Source organism: Cibotium barometz, chromosome 29 (assembly GCF_041138505.1).
Source record: "Cibotium barometz isolate CiBa-2024 chromosome 29, ASM4113850v1, whole genome shotgun sequence".
Classification (NCBI taxonomy): Eukaryota; Viridiplantae; Streptophyta; class Polypodiopsida; order Cyatheales; family Cibotiaceae; genus Cibotium; species Cibotium barometz.
Window position 1 is genome coordinate 19,552,814 of NC_141074.1, and position 23,273 is coordinate 19,576,086.

The 23,273-nt window shown below is 43.7% G+C and overlaps 1 protein-coding gene across 2 annotated transcripts in view; it reads right to left on the reverse strand.

The window, feature by feature from the left end:
* Window positions 1-1,273: 1,273 nt before the first annotated feature.
* LOC147621941 (uncharacterized) overlaps window positions 1,274-23,273 on the reverse strand; it is a 57,552-nt gene continuing 35,552 nt past the window's right edge. The window contains exon 3 of one of the 2 annotated variants that reach the window (XR_015269620.1): window positions 1,274-2,168. Coding sequence is in view for 1 of the 2 variants with exons in the window: in XM_086822951.1 (XP_086679077.1) it covers window positions 2,137-2,168 (32 nt within the window). In the remaining variant the exon portion in view is untranslated. The remainder of the gene's footprint in view (window positions 2,169-23,273) is intronic. The other variant, XM_086822951.1, reaches the window with a different exon arrangement.

The window sequence follows — 23,273 nt, forward strand, 5'->3', positions numbered from 1 at the left end:
AATCAAGTGCATGCATCTCGTTCGACGGTGTTATTCAAATTATGTTTGTACCAAACTAGCAGATGAAATCTTCATCTCAGTGACATAGTAATCAAGAAGCATGGCTTTTGTAATGTTAAAGTGTTTATCACTTGCAATGTAGTAAAAACAACTTTCTTAATCATATCCTACAACTCATGGAGTTTTTCAAACTTATTACAACAACCATTTTTTGTATTCGTATTTGAACTACATACACTTGAGTATTCCAAAAATTTGTAAAATATATTAAATTTCATTTTTTGTATTCGTATTCAAAATACATACATACACTTGAGGGTTCCAAGATTTTGTGCAAAATATTAAATTTCAGTACAATACATGCTTGATTGTCGTCGAATGGATCTATGGGTATATGGTTGGAGGTGGTGGAGGCTCACTTGGTGGGGCTGGAGGTGGTGGGGCACACCTATTGGAGCTAGAGGTGCATCCTCTAATTGTAGGGCTGTTGTGATCATTTCATTACGAAATTCTAGCAAGTCAAGTGGAGTGTACGATGATAAGATCTATCTCTTTAAATAGTCCCATGCCTTCTTAGATTAGAAATTTAAGACAAATGAAACAATGTATGGCTGTGTTAGTTGGGATTTGGTATAGATATTTACCTCCTCATCAGATCTCGAATTTAGAAACAGCGTTATCATCAACCTTGCTTTGAATCAAACCCGATACCACAAGAATGAGAATCATGTTTTAGCCCAACCTGACATCCAACATATCTCATTTGGTCATTAAAGTTAGCTCTTGAGTTAGAGCCTCTGGCACTCAAAATTTTCCGCATAGACCTATATTGAACATGGGAAACATAACAAAGAATAAATATTCAATTCACTGTCAACATAATAAAGAATGAACCTACCTACATTGAACATAACAAACAAAGATTGAATATTCAATTCACTATCAACATAACAAAGAATCAACCGATAAGAGAAAGACTTATAGCTCTAATCGAATTGGCCCAATAAAAAGTTCTTTGCATCAAATGGATAATCACCAAGCTCCAATGTCCACTACAAATTGCAAAATAGATTAAAAACAATTTAAGGGACTAACTTCTAACAATGAGTACATGGGAAAATGCGACTTACTCTTCGTTATATGCCATGACGAACATTTCTACTTCTTCAAAGTTCACTCTTAAAAACTAATTAAAGGTATCAAGGAAGCTTCTTGAGTCATTTTACAAGATTTATGAGATGGAAGAATCAAGAATAAATATCTTGCATTGCATATCCACAAGATATGCACCTACAATCATATTGCAACCAAATAAAGAAGTTACAATACATTACAGATGTTCAATAACAACTATTATTAAAAACCTAGATAAACCACTTACTTCAAGATTATACCCTTGATTTGATCATTCATTTCTCTCAATTCATTTTGAAATATATCAATTTCATTGTTCTCCACTAAATAAGGCCCATCAAACCATTCCTTGACATGAAACAAAGGCCTTAGTCGTTGCAAAGCCTCATTGTTTACTGAGGCCGCTTCATCAATAAGGGATCTCCTCCTATTGTCTCTGGTGGGTTGATCCTCTTGCCTTTTTCCATCCTTCTTGCCTTCTAGTGTTTTATACTTTCTTTGATTTTTTCCCTCCTTCTTGCCTTGTTGTGGTGGTGTAGACTCTCATGTGTAACTTCTTCTATCTTGATAGAGTCTTTTTTTTTTGTTTTCTAGCTGGGGGGAACTTCTAAAATGTTTTGCATCTCTATGCCTCTTATGTAGACAAGCTCAAGCCAGCGACCCGAGTGGCATCTAATATGGCATAAAGAATGAATGTCCCTGTCCATGAGGGTTACTTTGTGGGCATGGACTCCCAAAATGTAAGTATCTTGGAAAAATTCAACAAGCAAATCTTTGGCCACCTCCTGCAAGCATAATAAGGCTGAAGATTGCCACCTCATACCAAGTTTAAACTCCTCGTATATCTCTGTGACAACACGTTGGAATGGAATCATTGGCACTGCCATGCTTGTGCACTTCTGGGCTCTTCTAATTTCCATTAGTACATAAGCATACTGCTTGAATCTTTATTTCCTTCCCTCCTTCACAAACTCAGTGAACTTTACCCATCACTCAGTGTACTCACATTGGGGTGAACGATCTAATGCAATACACTGCACAATAAAACAAAATATGAGCATGACAATATGTATTTTTGCATTGTGGTAACTGTGGATTAAGGAACACCATAACAATGGTCTACCGTCTAATGCAATACAATGCAATAAAAAATGAAATGAGCATACCAATATGTATTTTGCATTATGAGGAACTTAATACTTATAAATGTGTTTTTATTATTCTTTACTACAGTGTCACACCAACCACTAGACAACAGCACCATAGTTGACAACACTCTTTTAAGGTAAGTAAAGAAGTGCCATCTGATCCATACACCCACAGACAACGGTCTAGTGCAATACACCATGATGAGACAAAAGCTTAGCATTTCAATATGTGTATTACATTGTGGGAAACTAGCTACATAGAAACGTTAGACAACAACACCATAGTTGACTATTCTTAAATGCATTATAACACCATTAACCACTAGTCAACAGCACCATAATTGACTAATCTCTTGTGAGGTAAATATAGATGTGCTTTACAATGCAAATACATCAATAAGGATTCTTTAAAATATTGTAATCGCATTGTGATTGCCTTACCTCGAGCATGTGGAATTGATGAAGAGAGTTTGCACAGAGCTAGGGAAAATAGAGGCGAGTAGATTTTTGAGGCAAGCAAATTTCTGAGGCGAGCCTAGCCAAGCCAAGCAGAGAAGATTTTGAGTAGAGAAAATTGATGAAGCGCAACAAAATAGACCGGGAGGATATGTAGAGGAAAATAGAGGAGCAGGGTAGCACTGGAGATGTAGAGAGCAGATAAGATATAGAACATGTTCTATGAGAATTATCACTTGACCTTATGTACTTCTTGAAGAAATAATCGAAAACTCACAAATACATAAAATATTAAAACATGTACTTAAATCAAATTGATATGATAGATCATAGCATAGCATAAAACAAGAGAAATAGAACAACATCGCCAACAAGACACTATTGGGTGCAATCTCCCTCCTCATGTGTATAGTTCCATTTCTCATTAGGAAACCTTTGGACATCTATTGGCAATGGACCAATAGGAAACAATAATGCCAAGGCATCCCAAGTATCACATCACATCCTGTAAGTGGTGCCATGAGGAAGTCTTCATGATCCAAATATCCCTGTATTTGTATGCGAAACTTCCCAATGATAGGAGTGACCTTAACTTCCTTGCACTCAAAGACAGCATCTGCATGAAAGTCCATGCCCAATTCCTCGGGCTTTAACCCAAGAGAAGCATCCATCTGTATGGATATGAAGTTGTCTATTGAGGCATTATCAAAAAGAAATAAAGCTGTTTGGTCCTTTAACTTGCCCCAAGCTTTGCATAAGATTCTGCTCTTTGATTCATGTGCAGTGTTACCCTGAACATCGAGTATAACATTCACACTCGGTTTGGAATCCTGCACATTATTCTTTTTGGATAATATATTTGTGTAGCTATGAGTGTGTGAGAATAGAGGGTTATTGACTTAGTTTTGTTCTCCAGTGCAAGATGGTAGCTCGCAACATTGCTAGAGAAAGAATGGTGCTTAAAAATCAAGCATCTAGGTTTACAGAAGGAAGGGTGGAAACTATTAGGAGGGGAGTATGTGAATGTAGGAAGCAACATGAGTGAATTAATCAAAGTTCAAACCCAGAATGTGCCAATACAAACTTTTACAATGAGAGTCAAAGTAGTTGATCTAAATCAATATATATTTGATCATTTGGATGTCACATGTAGAGCACGTCACAGCATTGCTACTACAAAAAGAATAGTGGTTAGAAATCAAGCATCTAAGTTTGCTGAATGAGATTCTGGGGGCATTGAGCTTTCATGTGATCTTTGCTCCCACATGTGAAGCACTTCCCCTCTCTCATGCAATCAAAGATATGCTATCTGGACAGCTTAGGATCATCCTTTTTACCCCCCAGCTTCTTTTTTGAGCCCCCTTTTGCATCCTTGGACTCATGATGCATAAACTTAGGTGACTGTCCACCCTTTTTCTGTTCATTTCCAGCTCTGAATTTTCCCTTGTATGAGCTGAATTCTTGTCTTTTTGACGCTCCCTTGCCATGCAACTCCTCAAAAATAGTTGCCGAGTATATGAGCTCCTGTAAGGTGTTGTGGGAATACACTGCAAGGCTCTTTTGAATGATTCGTTGGATGCAGCCCTGATTCAAACTTTTTTTTCTTCTCGTCTTCACTAATCATCATGAAAGGTGTGACTTTGAGAAGAATCCGCCAAAACTTTGAAACATAAGAGGAAATGGATTCTCCTTCATCTTATGTTAGCCAATCCCATTCCTTTCGTACATCCTTCTCAAAATGAGGAGGAAGGAACTCATCATAAAATTGCTCTTTGAAAGCACTCCATGTACGACAACTGTCCTATCCAAAAGCTTTGCCATCAACCAATCCCTTGCAGTCTCTTTAAGATGCATACCCACATGCCTGAGCATAGATTTCTCGGTAAATTCCTCAGTGCAAAAGGCTATTTCAAATTGTCTTATGAAAGCACGTGCCTTGGTAGTATCCAACTTTCCATTATAGATCTCAAATTTGACGTCCTTGTCCCCTGGCTTGAACTCTTTGGCCTTCTTGCTATGACAAGCATCCCGACGCTCTAATACATCATCCTCCTCATCATGTCTACAATGGAAATGGTGCCCAGATCTAGGGCTGATTTCTCGTGTAACACCTGCCACTCTGGATGGAACTTTAGGAGCAAGAACATACCTAGAAGGTGGAGACACCGCCGATAATGCATGAAGATCTTCTACATCTCTCAAATGGGCTGAAAACCCCTCATCATCCCCATTGTGAGGATTATGTTGTTAATCCCTCATATTGTGTACTAATTACTAAAGTACTTAACTTAGAGAACAAGAACCTTCAGGAGAACACTTGAGAGAAGATTGAATTGACTTGAATTGAATTGATTGAAGTGTCTGAAACAATGTACAAGGCGCTCATTTATGGGTAGGGAAGAGACACAGCCAAGAGGCATGTCTTATCATGAAGAGACATGACTCTTAGATCAAAGGGTACAACTTTTAGGCTAAGGGATGTGTCGCTTCGATATAGAGGCATGACCATTCGCGAAGGGATGTGGCTATTCGCTGAAGAGGGGTGTCCTTTGGCGAAGGGTCGCAACCACTCGAGGGCAGAGGTCCCTTGGCTGGTCATTCTTTGCATCTACAAGGGTTATCATTATTGGAGATAGAATCTTATATGTATACATACGTCACAATCGTGACATTCCCTCCCATTTAAAATAAAACCCGGGGTAGTTGTTGAGACTCTGGAAGAAAAGAAATGATTGAATTGCTTCTGCATCCAAAGCAAAAGCTGCTAGGTGCCATGTCATGGCATTATTGTTGACCATAACAATCTTGCATATACCAAACTAAATATTAACTGCATCTGCAACTTGTCTCATCTTTACCAAAAGCATGAGAATCATGTCTGTAACTTGAGTAGAACTTTTGTTAACATCATTGGTAACTTCGAGCCTTGTCCAAGAAAAGACTGAATCTTCATTTGCCTTTAGAGAAACCATAAGCAAACTGTCTTGAATCTCCAATATCAAGGATTGTGTCACGAAACTTTGCATTTGGTTAGTGACCATCATTTGGAAATCTAAAAGGGATTCCATTGGCTTGTCTGGAACACGGATGTCTTCAAGGGTTGTCGCAGATGAAGAAGATGTATTGTTTAAAGGCTCTTCCATCTGCAAAGATAGTGCATTGAGACTAGGACAAGTATTGTCCAAAGAGTCATGTGCAGTGACTGAAGTCATTCTGCAAGAGTCTATATGAGAATTATCCTTTGTACCATTCAAGGTAGGAACTGGAGCCTTCAGACTTGAAGAATCATCATTCACCACGGCGTCAGGTATCTGGTCAGAGACAAACTCTGTTTTGCACGGGCGGTGACGAGGGTATCGCTTCTGCCTGGGTCACGGAAAGAAAAGGAGTTGTGGACATTGTATTTGTCACACATGTACCAGAATCTTCTGAATCTTCAGCTTTCTCAGCGGGTATTAAGGCTTCCAGAGTAGGAGGAGTATGGCATGGCTCGCAAGGGGGAACTTGTCCAGCGTTGCGGCATTCACGACGGAGTACTCAACCAGGGTCGGAAATATGTGCCACTATGTGAGCCCACTTCGAAGAGATTGATGACTCTTCAAGGGGAGATCTTCTGAAAGCTTCATATTGCTGCTTTGGCTTCTGCTGATAGTGATTCAAAGATGGATCTTTCTCATAACTGTTGTAATGCTGAGAATGTTTGCGACGAGCATGCAGAGGCTCGAACGAAGGTATTTCATGTCTGGTGGTCTCTACAAAACTGCGCTGAGGACAAGAAACCTGTTGTGGGTGTTGTACGCCGAGAAGTTGCTTGCCGGGAGCTTGAGGAGGCTTTGGCTCACCATGGATCAAGTGTGACGAAAAGGTAGCCAGAGAAGGCTTCAAGAGTAGTTGAAATGCCTTCATTTTGATTGCGCTAGTAAGAACCATTCAATGGAACATGTGCTACCACGAGCATACGCGCCAAAGAAACCTTGGAAATAGACAAGGTAGCCGGAGAAGTGTGAAAGGTAGTCAACATGCATGCCAAGAAAGCCATTGCCGGAGACAAGAGGGGCGTAGTAGAGGCCTTTCCGATGCTGAAAATTGATTTCTTCTTCTTTTTTTTCTTCACCGCTGAATTTTCTGGACAGCAATGGAGTATTCTGATTTTTAGGGTTTTTGGATGCCAACGAGCACGAAGAGAAGGCCCAAGAAGGCATACAAAAGGAGCGCCATCACCATGGAGGACAGGGCTGAATTTCGCGCGAGGAGAAGAGGGAGGCTGATATGCTTGCGCGTCAAAGAGGGGGGCTGAAAAAAAAAATTGATGAAGGAGAGGGCACCCAATGGTTAGGTTTTTTTTTTTAAGTCCACGATCACTTTTTTTTTTTTAAAAGAAAAAGGTCATTTCAATGTGAAAGGGCATGTTTTAAAAGATGTGTCCTTTCGAAGAGGTGCAAGAGGCTCTGGGAGGGGAAAAGGGACATGGGGGGGCTGATTTGAGAACTTCCACACGCCACGCAAGACAGGGCTCTGCCAACACTGCCACGCCGAACCTCCAAGACATTAAATGAGTGCCCATAGGTGTACCGCCACGGGTGGAACTCGCCTGTAGGGCGGCCAGGTGTGATATGCAGCGGAAGTCTTTGTATTGGGAGATCCTGTCACACAATATGCTCACACCGTCTTCTGTATCCTGAGTTTCGTGAGTTTAGCAATCCACTTTAATACTTCAAACTTTAAAGAGATGAGAGAGAGAGATATGAGAACTGTACACCAGATTGGGTCCCGAATTACCCACTGAAGGGCCCCCTATCCCGATAACGAGATAGTATTTGCTTTATTACTTTAGAGAGAATGACTTTGGACTGTAGATAAGCCAAACACAAGATCTCGGAGGATCGGAGAGTGGCTGATCTGTACACTGCTGTAGAAACACCTCGATGACTTGATCTCGAGCCTATGCACTCTTCCCAAGGGCATGAGGAAGGGCTGCACACCTGAGGCTCAAAGAAGAAGAAGGTGGACTGTTCTACACACTGTTAGAATGCTGAAAACACAAATGAATGTTGTGTTACCTTCACCAGATGACTGCTGAATGTGTTGATGATGCACAGAAGGCTGGACACTGATGCAAACAACAGTTTCAGGGCTGGAAACTACTGTAGACTGTTGCTTCAGGGCTGGAATCTGCTGTGGACAGAAACGCTGAGGTGTGGAGAGGGCTGAGGACTGAAACGCATGTGAATCTGGGACTGCAGGAGCTGCTGCTGTATGGCTGGGACAGAAACGCAGCACTGCTGCTGCTGGATCAGAAAACGCAGGTGTATACAGGCTGCAAACTGGCGTTGAACTGAGAGTGAAGGGTATGCTGAATCTGGGCCTGAACTGAGTGCTGAATTCAGGGCTGAATGCAAGCACCTAGGGCTGAATGAAGCTAGGGTTTCTCAAGGGCTGGAGAAGCAAGCTTACGAGCTCTAGGGTTGGATTAGTCTTGGGCTGAAAGCAAGAGAGAGGAGAGCTCTTAGCACAATGAAGACTGAATGAGCAAAAGAGGCTCTAGGCAAGCCTATTTATACTAACTGGAGGTTGGTCATTCAATAAAGTTAATATTTATAAATGCCCAATAATGCAAATAATGATAAATAAATACTAATAAATATGGAAAAAATACCAGATAAATCCCAGTAAATTCCCTAAGGCTTTGGGGATGTTCTAAATGATGCACAGGCATATGTATGCATATTATGCAAGATGCAGAGTGCTTTCTGATGCAAACCCTAAGGCTTCTACTGACTCTACATGCATGAATGATTCTCTCCAAGTGGGTTAAGGGACTTGACTGACTGACTGACCCGCTAAGGCTGAGGAATGATCTACGTAGCTCGTGCCTGACTTATCCTGGACTGAGGATGTACAATGGGGTCACGGCGTACGACAAATATCATCCTATTGGGTTCTAAAACTGTACAACTGCTGCACTTCTGATGATGAGCCATCTTGTCACCATGCACTGAGTGCAGAGTGCATGTGACATTCCCTCCTGATTAGCTTGGCGGCAGGTTCATGGCTTCCAAGTAGTCCGCCAATGTAGTCCGCCAATAACTGGGGGTACTCCTGGAAGAACTCCTCGTCGAGCCATACGGCTTTGTGGGTGCCTCGATCTCGGAACTTCGTATAGAACTGACGAATCCGTCGACCGGAACCATGCTTCCATCGATGAAGAAGGATCTGCTCAGGCTCAATAACTTCTGCCTCGTCTACCACGTCTGGCTGCTGTTCATCTGAAACATCAAACACTTCTGGACCAACATATGGTTTTAGCCAAGAAACATGGAAAACATCATGCATTGTCCAACTGGCAGGCAACTTTAACTTCATTGAGACATCACTTATCTTCTTAACTATTGGAAAAGGGCCAAAACTACGGAATGAAAGCTTGGGACAACGTTTGCCCACTTGTTTCAATCTCTGCTTCATGATACGCAAATAGACCCAATCCCCTTCCTTGAAGTGGACATCTCGTCTAGATTTATTTGCCTGTCTGCTATATGCTTCCTGAGCTTTGGTCAAGCGGTCTTTGACTGACTCAATGATCTCGGAAAATGCTTCCGTGGTTTTATTAGCCTCTAAAGATGGAGACACCATTCTCGTCAAAAGAGAAGAAAAACGGCGACCAAAGGCTGCTTCATATGGAGTCCGTCCGACACTGGATGAATGCGTGTCGTTCAAGATAGCTTGGACCAACGGAAGATAGTGCTCCCATTTGGACTGCTGGTCATGACAGTATGAGTTAGAGAACAAGAACCTTCAAAAGAACACTTGAGAGAAGATTGAATTGACTTGAATTGAATTGATTGAAGTGTCTGAAACAATGTACAAGGCGCTCCTTTATGGGTAGCGAAGAGACACAGCCAAGAGGCATGTCTTATCATGAAGAGACATGACTCTTAGATCAAAGGGTACAACTTTTAGGCTAAGGGATGTGTTGCTTCGATGTAGAGGCATGACCATTCGCAAAGGGATACAACCATTCGTCGAAGGGATGTGGCTATTCGCTGAAGAGGTGTCCTTTGGCGAAGGGTCGCAACCACTCAAGGGCAGAGGTCCCTTGGCTGGTCATTCTTTGCATCTGCAAGGGTTATCATTATTGGAGATAGAATCTTATATGTATACATACGTCACAATCGTGACACCCATGAGCGGCATGTCGATGTACATCATCTCCTCGCGCTGCATGCCCCTCATATTTGCTCAAGCTACATGCCCTCTTACATCACTGGTGCGATTTGCATGCCCTCTCACATCACTAGTGCGGGCTGCATGTCCACTTACATCACTTGCTCAGGCTACATGCCCTCTTATATCACTGGTGCAGTTTGCATGTCCTCTCACATCACTAGTGCGGGCTGCATGCCCTCTCACAACATCATCGAAATTCCCTTCACGGGATAGCCTGCGAGGCTGCCATGTGAAGACCCACTTGCCCTCATCATCGGAAACAACATCGCCATGGCTTTTTAAATAAGCAACAGCCAACTCTCAAGGTTTGTCGATTCCCATCTGTTGGGCAATTGCATCAAAAGTGACCACATCAACCTTGACATGAGACTTTGATTCAATGACCCTATGTACATCAAGATCTCGTTGCAAAGCACGGAGCTCTTCAAGCTTATTCATCAAGGCATCAATATCCTGCTGATCCTTATCCTTGGCAAACAACGGTGGATCATTATCTGCCAAAGCCCCAACATGATCCCTGTCTCTATCTTCTTCCTGCATGCGGCGAGTACGGGTGATAGAGTCCTCCACAGAATGATCTGACTGGCTGGCCATAATGTTTCTTTCAGTTTTTCAGAAAGAAGAATTTTCCGTGCCCCGGAATCGCTCTCTACCAGTTTCCCAAGTATGATACCGAATAGACTGCAAGGGTGCAACAGTGCCCCTACACAAACACGAGGGCCACGAAGTCTTTCCACATGCTCACTGCCGCTTAAACCAAAGGTAACCCCTTTCGAGGCGCGACAATAAGACGAGGGTTACCTCAGAATCCCAACCTTCTCTCACGGATAATGACTCCTTACAGCCATATCCAGTATCATATTAGGCACAACTGTGTAGAAAGCCAGGCTCTGATACCAATGTAAACGGAAGGGCAACTTAACACGGAAAATCTAATCAATCAAGAAATCTGAAAATACACATAAGCATGCCAGATAAAACAAGATGACAAATCTACACAGTACACCACAGTAGGGGCCAAAAGATGGGCTGACCCCCCCGCCCCCCCCCCCCCCCCCTTTTATGGTTAGATTACCAACAAAAAGGAGTCTGCTTCCGTTACAACTTTGCGGGTGCCCAAGGTTCACCACTGGCTACACGTGTTTCTTCCAATACATTATGAAAACAAGAAATCATAACATAAACTGAACTTGCTGATAATTCTCAGCACAAGTGAGCATTCCCGGCATCAAGCACATGCAGGACAACTATGGACAGCCCATAGCACTCCCACATCAGCCCGGGGCAACTCAACATCATCGTCTTCTTCCTGTCTGGCTCATAGAGCAAGTCGACCAGTCCTCAAAGGCTGTTTTTCAACAGTCAACCAGCCCTCAGTAGCCTCAGAAGAAATCGTCCACATCAACTGTACACAAGCCTGCAAGCCCCCAGTCAGGTGGAAAACTTTCTAGATGCCCACGACTAGCTCTTCCTCCCTGTTTTTATCCTCTGTCCAGCCTCTGTTCAAGCTGGAAAATCAGCCGGCCAACAGTGGAGAACATGCAGAAGGGGTCGGCCAGCACTTCCCATGCACCTGTTAGGTTTTTGCTGCAGTAAAAAGGCTATAAACAGCCTGTAGAAGCAGTCGACCAGCTCCCATCACCCGAAAAAGCAGGCGCCTCACATAAAACTGGAGTCTTACTCAGGATTAGAGTTCCTCTGTCAATTTTAGCTCCCATGTGTGCCTTTTAGGTCCAGAAGGGAGGGGCACCTACTTGAAGGAGGTCTAAATAATGTCCACTGCCTAGCTTTTGGCCGCCACATGTAATAGATAAGTCCTGCTCAATGTGTACTCACTTATAAGTTGTCCAGCCACTTATAAGTGAGTGTGAACCTACATCAATAATTATTAGCATGTGAACTCATAAAGCTGTAAATTGAGTTCTTGGGAATACTTTACCACCTGCAAAACACATGTAGACCACCTATTAGTCCATAGGTGTGCACATACACGTCCACAGGGTGCCCAAGCATCCCTAACCCCATGGACAACACATGGCAGAAATCTCAGGCATTGTCTAGGCACACAAGACAAGTCATCCAAAGATAAAATCAAAGTCATGCACACGCATGAGTGCAGCTAGATTGGAAGAAACACCCATCTGCTCAGTTGTATCTGATAAAATGTCCAAGGCTCATGATCCTTCCGGAACCTTCCCAGAACATAAACACAAAAGATCTCCAAGATAGCTAGTCCCAGAGAATTTCATCATGTCAGGCTCCATGGGCCATACATGTACACCATGTCAGGCCCCACAAGCCACACATGTACTATCATGCACGGTCAGTTAGTATGAAAGGTACGATACGGTACGGTACGATAAAATACGGTACTGATTGGTACCTTAAAATTTTTTGAGATATGGTACGATATTAGTACGTTTTTTTTTTTTAAATACTTCCTAAACTTAAAAATTGTAGACAAGAAGTTACAAAATAGTAGAACCATGAACATAATGTCATCATGCCATTAGAGTACAAAATTGCTACAAAAGGATAGGCCAAAAACTCATGGCATGGGCGACCGCCAACATGCGTACATACATGATACTACATACTACAATACATCATCGATGGGCTAGAAGGAGATAGATGCCCAATGCCTAGAGAGCTATAACATATCAAAAGTCTACATCATCACCAACATCTGCATGATCATCAACATGATCACTACCAGAGTGTCCATCAAGAGAGTTCTCTGAAGAGGACTCTTCGAAGGTGGACGAGACACTCTGGGGATCATTCTCGCTAAGTAGGTTGCCATCATCATCAAACAAGGGCTCTCTAGGCAGTGGGGTATCATCATGAGGGGGCAATGGAATGTCATCATGAAGGCGGGGATTGGAGCTCGAGGATCCCCGCCTCACATATGTGCGAAGGCCACCCTTTGCCGATGTCGAAGGCGGAGGCCTATGAACTCCAACTGCTCGGCCCGTCTATGCTGACTCCTGGTGCTGCGAGTATCTGCTGCCACAAGCTCACTATAGAGCTCCATGAAGATTGCCTCCTCCTCCTCATCAGGTTGTTGACTGACACTTGCAAAGTTTTCACTCGTCAACGTGAAAGTGTCAACATTGACCTACACATTAAGGCACAAAAGTTAGAATCTGTACAGTGTACACAAAACTTAAAAGTTATGAGTCATGACAAGTTAGAGTCTAGACTTGTCACTTACCTGCTTGGGACTACCCATACTAAGAATGCCCTGAATCATGCGCAAGTTAGTGCGGCAGTAGACCAACCGCTCCAACTGTCGTGTGCTCATTAGCATGAAGAAGTTGACAATAGATGTAGCTTGTTGCACAATCCTCTTCACCCACCCGAGCTTCGCCACATCCTCCATGAGTAAGTCAATGCAATGACTCGCACATGGAGTCCACACAATGGTGGGGAATTCCTCCTCAAGCAAGCGGCCCATGCGTCGACAATTTGATGCATTGTCGGTGATGACTTGCACCACGTTTTGAGCCCCAACCTACACGGTAGATAAATCATATGAGTTGAGGGCTTTGCACAAATGACAAAATCAGCCACACTTAAGTAAAATAATGCTTACCTCTATGATCGCTTGCCTAATATGGCGGTAGATGAAACTCCCGGTAGTCTTTCTCCCCCTTCTCCCGGTGTCAACCACACGCAAGAAGTATGTGCCAAGCGGGCAAGACACAAGGATGTTGATAATGCCACGCTTCCTTTGATCACTCCATCCATCTGTGAGAATAGAACATCCATACTTCGTCCATGCGGCTCGAATCGGGTCAAGGGCTCGATCAATTCTCTCCTTCTCTTCATCAATCTTCCTCGTGCGCATAGCCGTGTAAGAGACCCCTGTCCACCCCTCACATGGGCCCACATTCGCAATCGTCGTCACCATCTTCTTCCATTGCTCCTTTTGGAGTACATTGAAGGCAAGATTGCATTCAATAATGGTGCGAGTAATCTCTATCTCCGCAAGGCGTTGCCGCTCCTTAAGGAATGAAACCGAACCTCTCACACTACCCGTGACTTGGTGGAGAGAGGGTTGCACCAATGTCATCGGCAATGCTTTGCGGAATCTCCTTGCATGGGGCAACTTTCCCCCAATCTTTGAAAGGTGCTGGAGAAGCCTTGTTGTTCCATTGGTGTATGACTTGCCGCAATATCGGCATGTCCAATGATGGGAGTTGGACTTCTTGGTGTCCTTCTCCACATTGAGGCAATGCAAATCAAAAGCCTCATGCTTCTCCCGAGGCATGATGGATAAGAGAAGGGCTAAAGCGTAGAGTAGAGGAGAGAGCGTAGAGAAGATGAAGTATGGGAAGAGCTTGGAGGAAGAGAACTTGGAGTAGAGGCTCAAGTGGGATGGAAGGAGCTTGGAGGAGGGTGGAGGAGGGTGGAGGAGAGGCTTGGAGTAGAGGCTTGGTCCTTGAGGCTTGGAGTAGATGGAGGGTGGTGGAGGAGAGGCTTGGAATAGATGGAGGAGAGGCTTGGTCCTTGAGGCTTTTATAGAAGGACTCAAGAGAGATGAAAGGAAAACAACCAAAAAAACGGGCAGAAAACGGCCAGAAAAACGGGCAGAAAACGGCTACTTCCAACGGGCAGAAAACGGCTACTTCCAACGGGCAGAAACAGGCAAATTTCGTACCTGATCGTACGGATCCGTAAACTTCTTGGTAAGTTGCCTGCTTCCTTTGATTCTTTCAGGGATAATATTTATTTCCGTGATCCTCTCCCCCCTTTTGAGGAAGTCGTGAGTTATTTCCATGACAAGTGCATGCTTCACGGAAAAGGCAAGTCAAAATCTGCTTTTGTTGCCTCTGACAAGGGCAAAGGCAAAGGCAAAGGCGGAAAAGGGAACTCCAACAACAACATCAACAACAACAAAAGCAAAGGCAAAGGCAAGGGTAAACATGATTCTAAGGAATCCAAGGACAAAAGCAATGAATGTGATTATTGTGGCAGGACAGGTCATACCGAGGCTCGATGCTTTGCTCGTTGTGATGATTCTCGAGCAGCAAAAGCCAAGTATAAAGCCCATGATGCCTATAAAGGATATGACAAGGACAACACCAAAGATAAAGGCGAAGTTTCAGAGGAGGGTCTGCCAAAGTTGCATACATGGCAGTCACAGATTCATCCACTTCTTCAAAGGATTCATTCCTCGTGATCACAGATATGACTTCTCCTGAAGAGGTTAGTGTCACACCTGAAGCGCTGGAATGGGTTGGTGATAGTGGTGCTTCTGCCCACATGACCAATCAGGCCCATATCTTGGAGGACTACCAGACTATCTCTTCTTCAGTTCCTATCGGCGATAACTCTTCGCTTTTTCTCACCGGTGTTGGTAATGTTTCTTTGGGTTTCTCTGCCACCTTACATGATGTTATGCATGTACTACGAATTTCCAAAAATCTGTTTTCAGTATACAAAGCTTCTCAGAAGGGACTGGTGTGTACTTGGATGATGAGATCATCGAAGTAATTGACAGGAAGACTCTCTCGGTTGTTGCCAATGGAGTCCATGATGGGGGTCTCTCTACAAGATCACCAATTTTTCTTCCCAGATCCCTCACACTGATTCCCATATTCATCAGCTTTTCTCACCCGTGTTGGCTTTGGTTTCTGAGGCAGATACTTCTTTGTGGCATTCTCGCTTCGATCATGTACCCATTGCTGCCTTACAGAAGTTCCATTCTAAAAGGAGGTTGTTAGCGAACTACCTCAGCTCACGTCTCTCTCACACATCTGCTCATCTTGCATGATGGGGGCAAGCATCATCAAGATGCATTTCCAGAGGAGGCCACTCATCGAGCAACCCGAAGATTGGAGCTTATACATGTAGATCTTGCAGGACCTATGGAGGTTGAGTCTCTTGGCGGGGCTCGATATTTTCTTCTTCTTGTGGATGATTTCACTCGCAAAGTTTAAGTATGTTTTCTGGCTCGCAAGTCAGATGCTTTTGCCAGTTTCAGGACTTGGATCGCGATGGTGGAAAATCAGTCTGGGGGTAGAGTTTCATTCCTCCGGATTGATAATGGTGGCGAGCTTGTACCATTTGATGACTTCCTTGCTTCAAAGGGCATTGACCGACAGACTTAAGTTCCTTACACTCCTCAACAGAATGGAGTTGTGGAACGAAAAAACCAGACCGTCAAAGAGATGGCTCGTGCTTTGTTGCATCATGCAAGTCTCCCTCCTGCTTTCTGTGGTGAAGCTATGGCTATCTCAGTTTATCTCATTAACCGCTCTCTCACAAAAGTGGTTGAGGGGATGACTCCGGAGGAGGCCTTTACAGGACACAAGCCTTCTGTATCTCATCTTCGTGTTTTCGGTTGTGTTGCTTATGTGCATGTCCCAGATAAGAAAAGGACCACACTTGCCCCAAAGTCAAAGAGGATTATCTTCACAGGCGAGAGTCTGAGATCCAAAGGGTACCGCTTCTGGGATCTGGAGGTTGATGACATCATCATTTCCCGTGATGCTTGATTTGATGAGAGCTTGTTTGGCATTGATTCCTCTCCACCTAATGCATCTTTCGACTTTCTAGATGATCCATTTCTGGCAAATGCTAGTGATCTTTTACCTCTTCCACGTCCAACTCCTCCTCCTCCCCTTGCTGCAACCCCGGTGCCAGCTGCTCCTTTACAGTAACCCGTTCCCGTTTCATCAGCTTCTGCAGCTCCCGGTCCCTCTACGAGTCCTACTTTGACTCCAGGATCACCCTCACCAGTGCTTACCTCATCACCACTTCAAACAGCATCGGATGAGTCCTCTACTGTAGCTGGATCTTCTTCTTCACGCTTTTAGAGGAAGGCTGGGCTACCTCGGTGGGTTCAACAACTCTTTAGAGATTCTGGTCTCACTGATGCACAGCTCCATAACCAGATCTCTACCACCACCCTTGGACCTCGCCGTTCATCTCGGGTTGCCACATCTCATCACACACTGAATTATGCTCTCATGAGTTTTCTTTAGGAGATTGATGAGCCTGAGAGTCCAGAGGAGGCTCTTTCACAGCTGCAGTGGCGGCAAGCCATGGAAGCAAAGATGGTCTCTATTGAGAGGAATAACACTTGGTCTTTGGTACCACGGCCTTTACATCGTCGTGTTATTGGTGTGATGGATTTTCAAAGTCAACTTTGGACAAGTAGAACGCCCGCCTTGTTGCACGAGGATATGCTCAGAAGGCAGGTGAAGACTTTGACGAGACATTTGCTCCTACAGCGAGGTATACCATCATTAGGATTGTTTTGGCTTTGGTTGCACACTTCAGATGGCACGTGTTTGGATTCATCAAGATTCTAGAGCATTTGTGCTGTGCCGACACCTCCCCGGTTACTATTTTCTCGGATTCTCAAAGTGCTATTGCTCTAGCACAGAATCCTGTGATACGGGGACGATCCGAGCATATTGAATTGCATTATCATTTTGTACGCGACCGGATCGAGTTGGGCCTTCTTTGACTGGCCTATTGTTCTACCAAGGACAATGTGGCTGATCTCTTCACCAAACCACTTCCGAGAGCTACTATGGAGGTGTTCCTTTAGTGTACTGGTATTGGACCGCCCCTCTAGCACTGAAGAGGAGGCGTTGGATTATATCATCTACAGAGGGTCTACATCATCTTTTTCATGCTTGTATTGGCTATTTATGAGGCTCTGCATTGACATATCTTTGCAGAGATTATTCAACATTTTTTCTACCATTTTTGGGTTTTTTGTCATTTTATGTAGCATTTAATGCTACAGCCATGCTGTCGGCTTGCTACAGCTGGCCGACCAGCATCGTCAAGAAGTATATAAGGGCTGGGTGCCTTTCCCTTTGTCTATCTCATTTTCAGCATTCAGTTGAGGTCATTAGCAGCTGCTACTGCTTCTCACCATTGTACAGCACCTACGGGCTTTCCTCGTGCTCAGATTTAAGCAATAAACATCAGTTTCCAACATTTACAGGTCTTGTACCTGGTCCTACATCTGGGTTTTGTATTTGCTTCACTTTTTTTCAGAAGTATCTTCCACTTGTAGAGTTTGCCTACAACAACACAGTATATGCCTCCACGGGAAAGGCCCCATTTGAGATAAAATATGGCAGAGTGGTCTTGCTACCCATCCTTCGTACAAAGGATGAAATTTTTGCAGGCAATGAGTATGTGCGTGACTTGGATGTAACCTTTGCTCAGGTGCGGACAGCCATTGCAAGGTCACAAAGACAAGCATAAGAGGGTTGTTGACAAGCATAGAAGGGACATGCGAGTCAAGGATAAAAGTGATTGGGTATTGCTAAACTTTGAGAAAGCTAGGCTTCGGAAGAGGGCAGGACGAGAGGGAGTATATCCAAAGCTTTCTACTCGATATTATGGACCCTTCAAAGTGGTTAACAAGATCAATGAAGTATCCTATAGGCTTGCTTTACCCAGCCATTGGAAGATTCATAATGCTTTTCATGTGAGTCTTTTGCGGAAGTATGTGGAGCCAGATCCAGAGGAGCCTGTCATCACAGAAGATCCCCCAGAAGTTGATGAGCTAGAGGAAATCCTCTAGCTAGAGCAGATTGTATTTCACAAGGAGAGAGTTACCACATGGGAAGCTTTCCAGGAGATACCTTGTAAAATTTAAAAATTATTTGCCAATTGATGCAAAGTGGGTAGACGAGGATTATTTTGTTGACTACCCTCGGCTTTTGCAGGCATATCTTGAGGCTTTTCAGTTGAGGACAATTGTTTAGAAGCCCGGGGGGACGTCACCATTTGGTCCATCTCCATGTCTGGAGCCACTCTTCTGGGATTGTTACTCCATAGAGTGGGCAGATCTGTGCCATGTTCACATGGGGCCAGGTCAGTGTCCCATGTGAAAGGGCCAGTCTTTTGGTGTCACATGGATGGGAGCCAGATTCGTGCCACCCGTGTGTGACCAGTACTGCGTCACATGGACGGGAACCAGTTTTTCGCCACCCGTGTGTGACCTGCTTCGTGTGCTGTATGGACGGGAGCCTGTTGGTGCCACCTGTGTATGGCCAGGATGGCGTCTTACCTATGGGATTGTCACTCCATAGGAAGACCAGGACATACATTCATATTTTTGTCGCGCCAGTTTTGTGCCCGACAGGAACTTTTTGTACAAGTTTCATGTAAGGGAGATTTTGTCCATTACATGTGCACATGCATTTATGACTGCATACGTAAACTTGTTTTTGCATGATTTGTTTGCGTGTGTTTGCCTGTTTTGCCGTGCTAGTACACTAGACGGGGATGCTCCCAGTGTACCGTGGGAGTGCTGCTTGCTGACAGATTGGTGTTGCGTGTGAACAGGTGGTAATAAGTATTACCATTTTGGCCCTTCTAAAGTGTAAAATTCATAAACATTAGTTAACTTTAATGTTTATAAGTAAATGTGTTCACACATTAAAAAAACAGGACTGGACATTTATTTTCAAGGGTGCCCATAAGCATTTTTAATAATTATTAAGGTGTTGTAACTTATATAACCTTTTAATCAAGGTTTGCATGGAAGGTAAAACCACCCCCCACGTGGGTGGTGGAGGGAAGAAGAAATCTACGTTTTTTTTTTGGCAGCCGACTCTGCTCCTCCCATTGCCTTCATCAGCTCAACCTACACGCCTGTACCCGCTTGCACCACTTCTTCGTGTGCTATACCCGCCTGCACTTCTTCTTCGTGTGTTGTACGTGCCTACTGTACCTGCTGGCTACACCTATTATAACCAGTGACTGCACGTGCTAAACCAGAAGATTGTACCTGTTGTACCCGATTTGTTGTTGCTATACCAGGCATGTACTTGCTGTACCAGGCCTTATACTTGCTGTACCAAGCTTGTACATACTGTACTAGGACTTATACTTGTTGTACCAAGACTTGTACTTATTGTACCAGGGCTTGTACTTACTGTACCAAACCTGTATCTACTATACCTCGTGGATTGTACCTACTGCTGCCCGTGTTGTACCTGCTGCACCCATGGCTGTACCAAGTGGACCTGACTGCATGGTAAAAGGAATGCATCTCCATGGACTCCTGCCACAAGCTATACCAGGTGCCTTGTATTTTTTATTTGTGTAAAAATAAAATTTTCTAAATTAAGTTCAAAGATTTCTTTAAGTTTTGTGCAAAGCACGATCAAAGCATGTTTATGCTAACCATACTCAGGAAACTTTCCTAGTTTGGTTTGTTTTTCCCTGAGTGGTAGTGCTAACCGAGCCCTTAGAATTTTGAGAGCTAGTGAAGGTTAGAAACACTAGGAATTCTGGGAGCAAAGCTTATCTGGGAGAACCAGGCAATGCTCCCTTCGCAGTGTATCCCTTTGCTTGTGCTAGTACAGGTGTGCCTGTTGGTGCACGGTAGTGAAAGGCAGGTGTGCACCCAGTGAAGGTGGGAGTGTGCTTGTGAGTTGGGACTTCTTCAACTGTCCAGACTTCATCAACAAGTATCCAATTGTTTGAGTTGTATTCACTCCATGTGAGGAGAAATCTGGCCTATTGGCTCGTGACACTTGTACATATAAATACTCCAAGAAATACAATGTATTGAGGGGGGGCCGGTCCTTTCCAGCCCTAGTGTTGGGGTCAAGTGTTCTTGGTCATTTACAATTTTAATGTTGTTAATAATGTCCATTGTTGGAATAAGTTAAGTGATCTAAAAATGTGTATTTTGTCTTCCGATTTGTAGGGCCCCTGTAGGGAGCGGTTACAGCTTATGATGCTGTCCTAAAGAGGGATCATGTTGAAATATGTTGAGATTATGCCATGGCATTGCTGTACACGTTGTCACAAATGGGTGCGTGGTTAAACATAATTTAATATTGAAATCACAAGATTTATCATCCTTTGATCACTCCCATATCCCACATACATAGCCATAACAATTGATTATACAATGTGGAAGTACTGGAAAGAAATGATACTGCACCAGGGACAAGAAGATGGGCTGGTCTCCCCCCCCCCCCCCTCCTCCCTTGAAGGATATGTATTGCCTTAAGGGAGTAAGAATTTTACAAGTTCATAAAACGGGTGGATTGGCTCAACCACACACCACCGTTTCTTCTAAAATGATTGAATATGAAAATTACTTACAAACACTATACTTGCCTATAAGTAGCCTATCTACAAGTTAGCAATATGGTGCCCAGCACCCTTTCACCAAGATTGCCCAGCAATCCCGGTTTCTACAAATGTAGCTTAACTTCAATAAAATCAACCACCTAATGGGGCTGAAAATCAGCCTTAGGAGCATGCCTAGCACTTCCCAAGGGTTCTCCCACATAGAATATGCAACCGGATCCAAGATGATTCTCCCACAGCTTCAATCTTGGGAATAGTCTTCTTCTTCTTCTTCTTCTTCTTCTAGCTTGAATGGAGACTTTCAATTCTGAAAATCAGAATTCAGCCAGCTTCTAAGTGTTTTGGGGAAATAAAAACACTATGGTATGGCTGGAAAAATACTATACAATAAGTGCATTAGATCAAGCAATAAACAAAGGCCAAGAAGTACTCTTGAATGAGGCTGGAAATCTGAATTTATAGACTTCTATTCAGCCTAGAAGGAGGCGCCTACAAGAAGAGAAGGGGTGGAGGTTATTGCTCAAGAAAAGATGTGGTAGGGAGAGGTTTGTGCAAGACTTATAAATCAAAGAAAGGCTAATAAACAGTTGTTGAGGAGATCGGGGTATCCTTTAAGATCTTGTTCTTGCATCCACCTTGAATCCATAGGGGAATAGTTCTTGAATTTAACCAAATATTTGCATACGACCTTGCCTCCCTTAAGCTTGCGCTCTTGATGGAATACAATCTGTTCTGGTTGAAGCACCTCTTCAAATCATCCACTTCTGGTGGATCTTCTGTAACTAGTTGAGAAGGTGGAGTTCCAATATATGGTTTCAACAGGTTGATGTGGAAAGCATTATGTATCTTCCAATGATCGGGCAAAGCCAACCTAAAAGCCCCATCATTAATCTTTTGAATAACTTGAAATGGACCATAATACCTGTTGGCAAGTTTGAGAGCCTTGCCTTCTTGTCCTGGCCTCTTGTGGAGACGCGTCTTTTCAAACTTGAGAAGAATCTAATCCTACTCTTTGATGTCCATATGGTGCCGATGCCGATCGGTAGCTTTCTTGTGCTTTGCTTGAGAACGTTGTATGGCTGCTCGAACTTGTGCACAGGCGGTATCCAGATCTCTAACGTATTCATCAGCAGCAGTAAAAATCTTATCCTTAGTGCGAAGGATGGATGGAAGTATTACCTTGCTATATATAACCTCAAATGGAGCTTTGCTAGTGGAGGAATGGACTGTATTGTTGTATGCAAACTCAACCAAGGGTAAATACTTTTCCCATGCTGCCTTTTGATCAGAAACATAGCATGAGTAGATCGAGGACCACTGAATTTGCTATTTCACTTTGCCCATCAGTTTGGGGATGATAGGCAGAAGAGAAATTGAGCTTAGTACCCATATTGTCAAAGAGAGCTCTGCAAAATAAGCTCGTAGTCCTTAGATCTCTGTCTCCCACGATGGACTTAGGCATTCCATGATGTTTAAAAACGTGAAAAAGAAAGAGTCAAGCCATATGATTGGGCTTGATAGTCTCTCTTACGGGAATAAAATGAGCTTGCTTACTAAAGCGATCAATAATAGTCCAAATAGCATTATTACCATAAGCAGATCGAGGAAGATCTGTGATAAAATTCATTGCTATGCTATCCCAAGGTGCTTGAGAGATAGGCAAAGGTTGAAGTAAAACAGGCAACTTATGCCTATCATACTTAACTTTCTGGCATACCGCACACTCACGAACATATTTTTCTATATCAGCCCGCATAGAAGGCCAATAGAAATATCTTTCCAAAGCTTGAGTAGTGGGTAAAATATCTCTATGACCTGCATAGGGAGGTGCATGTGCTTCATCCATGACCTTTTGACGAAGCTGCTTGTTGACTACACAAATGGCTTGATGGTGATATAAATAATCATCCTTAATGGAGAAAGGATGGACTAATTTTGCAGCCTGGGCCTCTATTGTGGATGTGCCCGCCCTCCTCACTCCCCGTATTTTTCCCCTATTTTTCCCTATTTTTCTTGGCTTGGGTGGATGCCTAGTGTTGGTGGGAGGGCCCATGAGCTGGCCGACTGATGCTTCAGGTACACGACCTCTCACATGTGCTGGCCGACTTGCTGTCGTGGCTGGTCGTGGAGGATCAGGGCCTGTCGGCTGCCCTTCTACAGGCCGGCCGACTGCATCATTGGGGCCATATAAAATGGCCCCACAACCCCTTGCCATTGTAGTGT